Source organism: Anomaloglossus baeobatrachus, chromosome 5 (genome assembly GCF_048569485.1).
Source record: "Anomaloglossus baeobatrachus isolate aAnoBae1 chromosome 5, aAnoBae1.hap1, whole genome shotgun sequence".
NCBI lineage: Eukaryota > Metazoa > Chordata > Amphibia > Anura > Aromobatidae > Anomaloglossus > Anomaloglossus baeobatrachus.
Genome location: NC_134357.1, coordinates 512,289,513 through 512,295,512, shown reverse-complemented (window position 1 = coordinate 512,295,512; position 6,000 = coordinate 512,289,513). Strand labels below are relative to the sequence as shown.

At 43.7% G+C, this 6,000-nt stretch overlaps 1 protein-coding gene across 1 annotated transcript in view; it reads right to left on the bottom strand.

Moving 5' to 3' along the window:
- Nucleotides 1-543: 543 nt before the first annotated feature.
- The window catches only part of LOC142312860 (uncharacterized), a 138,737-nt gene continuing 133,280 nt past the window's right edge, over nt 544-6,000 (bottom strand). The window contains exon 3 of the mRNA XM_075351846.1: nt 544-2,471. Coding sequence (XP_075207961.1) covers nt 940-2,471 — 1,532 coding nt within the window. The 3' untranslated portion in view covers nt 544-939. The remainder of the gene's footprint in view (nt 2,472-6,000) is intronic.

Genomic DNA, 6,000 nt, shown 5'->3' with positions numbered 1-6,000 from the left:
CATTTTTGCGCAGATGCTACGTTTTGATCGCCTGTTATTGCATTTTGCGTAAAACTTGCGACGACCAAAAAACATAATTTTGGCGTTTGGAATTTTTTTGCCACTACGCCGTTTACCAATCAGATTAATTGATTTTATATTTTGATAGATCGGGCATTTCTGAACGTGGCGATACCAAATATGTGTATATTTATTTTTTTTTTAACCCTTTAATTTTCAATGGGGGGAAAGGGGGTGATTTGAACTTTTAGGTTTTTTGTTTTTTAAAACTTTTTTTTTATTTTACTAGTCCCCCTAGGGGGCTATAGCGATCAGCAATCCGATCGCTATTATCTATCTGCTGATCACAGCAATACAGCTGTAAACAGCAGATTCAGTCACTTTGTTTTTCCCTCTGCTCTCGGCCGAGTCAAAACGAAAGTGAAACATCATAGCAGCAGGCGTCATCACATGACCCTGTGCTATGATGGCAACCACCGATAGTCACGTGATAACACACATGACTTCCGGTGGGGGCGGCGGTAAGTAAAAAACATGGCCGCGCGCATTTAAATCTTGCTGCCAGACTTTGGCAGCAAGATTTAAGGGGTTAATGGCCGCGGGTGGAAGCGATTCCACCCGCGGCTAGCAGGCACACATGTCAGCTGTTGAAAACAGCTGATATGTGTGCCGATCCACGCCGCCTGCCTGCGGCAGGAGGCGGGGCTTAACGGGACACGATCCTGGACGGATAGATCCGTGCAAGGTCATGAAGGGGTTAATAGGGGTGCCTAAACCTTTTCATATGACTGTATGACTAGCAAGTGCAGATTTAATAGAAAACCAATTTCCACATTCTAAAACGCACAAATGGCTTCTCCCAGTGTGAATTTTCTGATGTGAAACAAGTTCAGCTTTCCAAGGAAAACATTTCCGACATTCTGAACAAGAAACTGGCTTTTACCTTGTGTGAATTCTCTGATGTCGAGAAACATGTGATTGAGTAGAAAAACATTTCCCACATTCTGAACAAGAAAATGGCTTCTCTCCTGTGTGAATTCTATGATGTCGAGCAACAAGTGATTGAGTAGAAAAACATTTCCCACATTCTGAACAAGAAAATGGCTTTTCCCCTGTGTGAATTCTCTTATGCTTAACAAAATCAGCTTTTCTACTAAAACGATTCCCACATTCTGAACATGAAAATTGCCTCTCCCCTGTGTGAATTGTCTGATGTAAAACAAGTTCATCTTTCCTAGAAAAACATTTCCCACATTCTGAACAAGAAAATGGCTTTTCCCCTGTGTGAATTTTCTGATGTTGAAGAACATATGATTTAGTAGAAAAACATTTCCCACATTCTGAACATGAAAATGGCTTTTCCCCTGTATGAATTTTCTGATGTCTAACAAGTTCAGCTTTACAAGGAAAACATTTCCCACATTCTGAACAAAAAAATGGCTTTTCCCCTGTGTGAATTCTCTGATGTCTAACAAGTTCAGCTTTACAAGGAAAACATTTCCCACATTCTGAACAAAAAAATGGCTTTTCCCCTGTGTGAATTCTCTGATGTCGAGCAACATGTGATTTAGTAGAAAAACGTTTCCCACATTCTGGACAAGAAAATGGCTTTTCCCCTGTGTGAATTCTCTTATGCTTAACAAAATCAGCTTTTCTACTAAAACGATTCCCACATTCTGAACATGAAAATTGCCTCTCCCCTGTGTGAATTGTCTGATGTAAAACAAGTTCATCTTTCCTAGAAAAACATTTCCCACATTCTGAACAAGAAAATGGCTTTTCCCCTGTGTGAATTTTCTGATGTTGAAGAACATATGATTTAGTAGAAAAACATTTCCCACATTCTGAACATGAAAATGGCTTTTCCCCTGTATGAATTTTCTGATGTCTAACAAGTTCAGCTTTACAAGGAAAACATTTCCCACATTCTGAACAAAAAAATGGCTTTTCCCCTGTGTGAATTCTCTGATGTCTAACAAGTTCAGCTTTACAAGGAAAACATTTCCCACATTCTGAACAAAAAAATGGCTTTTCCCCTGTGTGAATTCTCTGATGTCGAGCAACATGTGATTTAGTAGAAAAACGTTTCCCACATTCTGAACATGAAAATGGCTTTTCTCCTGTGTGAATTTTTTGATGAGAAGCAAGTTGAAATTTCCTAGAAAAACATTTCCCACATTCTGAACAACAAAATGGCTTTTCCCCTGTGTGAATTCTCTGATGTACAATAAGTTTTGATTTCTTAATAAAACATTTACCACATTCTAAACATAAAAATGGTTTCCCCCTTACGGAAGCTATTTTATGTTCAACAGCCCTTCTGTGACTTTCGTTTTGCATATTCGTCTTTGAGAAAGCAGAAGAAAAGACCTTGGATTCAGATGCATTAGTTGTAATGACATCTTCTTCACATGTATCTGTTGCAAAATCTGAGAATACCAGATGTCCTTCTGAGCTCCTAGTACAGTCATCTGCAAAGGATAAAACTAATGTTATTTTTCAATAACACTCCATTGCAATTATATTAATTTGTTATTATATACTTTATAAAACATTTCCTTACAAACTAATACAATTCAGTTATTAAAGGGTACCTATCACCAGATTTTGGCCTTCTAAACTAAAACTACCACATCAAGCAGCGCTTGTGCTGTATTCTATAAAGATGTACGTTACCCCCTGACCACCCCTCTAGACCCCACAAATACCTTTATAAAATCTCCCGCCATAAATGTAAATGGTCTGGTCCAATGGGCATCCTAATCTGCGCCTCCTGTCCCTCCTTTCACCATCCTCTTGTGCTGAGGACACCTCTCGTGTTATCCAGTAAGGTATGCAAAATGTCGCGATTGCGCAGACATATTCCCTGCTCACTCAGGCGCACTTCACTCTGCCCTAATGCAGGCAGAGTAAAAAACATAGGTTTAGAAATACTCACCCGCTTCATCCATATCGCAAGGCAAAATCTTGCGCCTGCGTAGAGAACTCACCACTTCTCTACTGTAGCCTCCCTCTCTGAAGGTTTATATTTCACTCTGCCTCCCTCTCTGAAGGTTTATATTTCACTCTGCCCTTCACTAATTGTTTCAAATTGCCTTTGAAAACTCAGAAAGGAGCCTGTAATTAGTTTTATTATGTGATTTCAGCTCTTTACATCTGTCTTGACAGGTACTCTTTGACAGGTACCAGTATGTACCACAGCACATTGGAGGAGCATATTGATCATATACATATAAGCCATCACTTTGGAGAAAGTGTAAGGTTCTTTATTATTGTTCAATTTAACAAACCAGTGGATATAAGAAAAAGAGAACAAATCCTTTATAATCTTTTATATGTCATGCAAGCAAATAGAAACATTGCCCTTAAATACATTGTCCTCTGCCTGTCATGATTTCCAGTCCCTGGTTCTTTTGTACACTACTTAGCCTTAGTGGTTTTTGAAAGTTTGTGAACCATTCAAAATGTTCTATGTTCTGCATAAATATGACCTAAAACTACATAAAGACTTTCAGGCTAAAATTAGATAAAGAGAAACAAATCAAATCAACGCGTTAAAAATCATAAGACTTTCATTATCTTTAAATCAGGAAAATTAACCAATGACACATTCCTGAGTGTCAAGGTCAGGTCTTTGTTACTGTGTTGCTCTTTAGGCCCCTTTACACACTGAGACTTTCAGCGATCCCACCAGCGATTCCAACCTGGCCGGGATCGCTACAAAGTCTCTGGTGAGTCTCTGGTGAGCTGTCAAACAGGCAAACCTGGCCAACGACGCAACACCGATCCGGACCTGCAGAACGACCTAGCTAGTCAAACACTGGAAACGAGTGATGTGTCATATCTGTCAATCACTATTCTGTCAGTCGGTCTCTCCCTCTCGGTCTCGATTCTCTCTCTGTCGGTCCGACACTATCTCTGTCCCTCTCTCACAGTCTGTCGGTCATTTTCCCCTCCTCTCTCATACTCACCGATCCCCGGCGCGGCGCTGCACGCCATTCACACTGCTGCGGCGGCTTTTACTATTTTGAAAAAGCCGGCCGCTCATTAAACAATTTCGTATTCCCTACTTTCCCCACCCACAGGCGCCTATGATTGGTTGCAGTCAGACACGCCCCCCACGCTGAGTGACAGCTGTCTCACTGCACCCAATCACAGCAGCCGGTGGGCGTGTCTATACTGTGCAGTGAAATAAATAATTAAATAATTAAAAAAACGGCGTGCGGCCCCCCCCAATTTTAATACCAGCCAGATAAAGCCATACGGCTGAATGCTGGTATTCTCAGGATGGGGAGCTCCACGTTATGGGGAGCCCCCCCAGCCTAACAATATCAGTCAGCAGCCGCCCAGAATTGCCGCATACATTATATGCGACAGTTCTGGGACTGTACCCGGCTCTTCCCGATTTGCCCTGGTGCGTTGGCAAATCGGGGTAATAAGGAGTTATTGGCAGCCCATAGCTGCCAATAAGTCCTAGATTAATCATGTCAGGCGTCTCCCCGAGAAACCTTCCATGATTAATCTGTAAATTACAGTAAATAAACACACACACACGAAAAAAACCTTTATTAGAAATAAAAAACACAAACACATTCCCTCATCACCAATTTAATAAGCCCCAAAAAGCCCTCCTTGTCCAGCGTAATCCACAGACCTCCAGCGTCGCTTCCAGCTGTGCTGCATGAAGGTGACCGGAGCAGCAGCAAACACCGCCGCTCCTGTCAGCTCCACGCAGCTAATGAAGACAGCCGCGCGATCGTCTGAGCTGTCACTGAGGTTACACGCTGTCACTGGATCCAGTGGTGGATGCAGCGGTGGCCACGGGTAACCTCAGTGACAGCTCAGCTGATCGCGCTACTCACCGCCGCTCCGGTCAGCTCCACGCAGCAACTGAGGTGAGTAGCGCGATCAGCTGAGCTGTCACTGAGGTTACCCGCGGCCACCGCTGCATCCACCGCTGGATCCAGGTAACCTCAATGACAGCTAAGCTGATCGCGATACTCACCTCAGTTGCTGCGTGGAGGTGACAGGAGCGGCGGTGTATTCTGCCGCTCCGGTCACCTCCATGCAGCAGAGCTGGATGCGACGCTGGAGGTCCGTGGATTACGCCGGACAAGGAGGGCTTTTTGGGGCTGATTAAATTGGCGATGAGGGAATGTGTTTGTGTTTTTTATATCTAATAAATGATTTTTTCAGTTGTGTGTGTTTATTTACTGTAATTTACAGATTAATCATGGAAGGTATCTCGGGGAGACGCCTGACATGATTAATCTAGGACTTATTGGCAGCTATGGGCTGCCAATAACTCCTTATTACCCCGATTTGCCAACGCACCAGGGCAAATCGGGAAGAGCCGGGTACAGTCCCAGAACTGTCGCATCTAATGTATGCGGCAATTCTGGGCGGCTGCTGACTGATATTGTTAGGCTGGGGGGCTCCCCATAACGTGGAGCTCCCCATCCTGAGAATACCAGCCTGCAGCCGTATGGCTTTATCTGGCTGGTATTAAAATTGAGGGGGACCGCAAGCCGGTTTTTTAAATTAATTATTTATTTCACTGCACAGTATAGACACGCCCACCAGCTGCTGTGATTGGGTGCAGTGAGACAGCTGTCACTCAGCGTGGGGGGCGTGTCTGACTGCAACCAATCATAGGCGCCTGTGGGCGGGGAAAGTAGGGAATACGAAATTGTTTAATGAGCGGCCGCCTTTTTCAAAATAGTAAAAGCCGCCGCAGCAGTGTGAATGCCGTGCAGCGCCGCGCCGGGGATCGGTGAGTATGAGAGAGGAGGGGAAAATGACCGACAAACTGTGAGAGAGGGACAGAGATAGTGATGGACCGACAGAGAGAGAATAGAGACCGAGAGGGAGAGACCGACTGACAGAGAATAGTGATTGACAGATATTGTGACACATCACTCGTTTCCAGTGTTTTAAGTCCCCTTTACACACTGAGACTTTGCTGCACAGCGGGAAACAAAGGACCAAAGAATGGTCCTG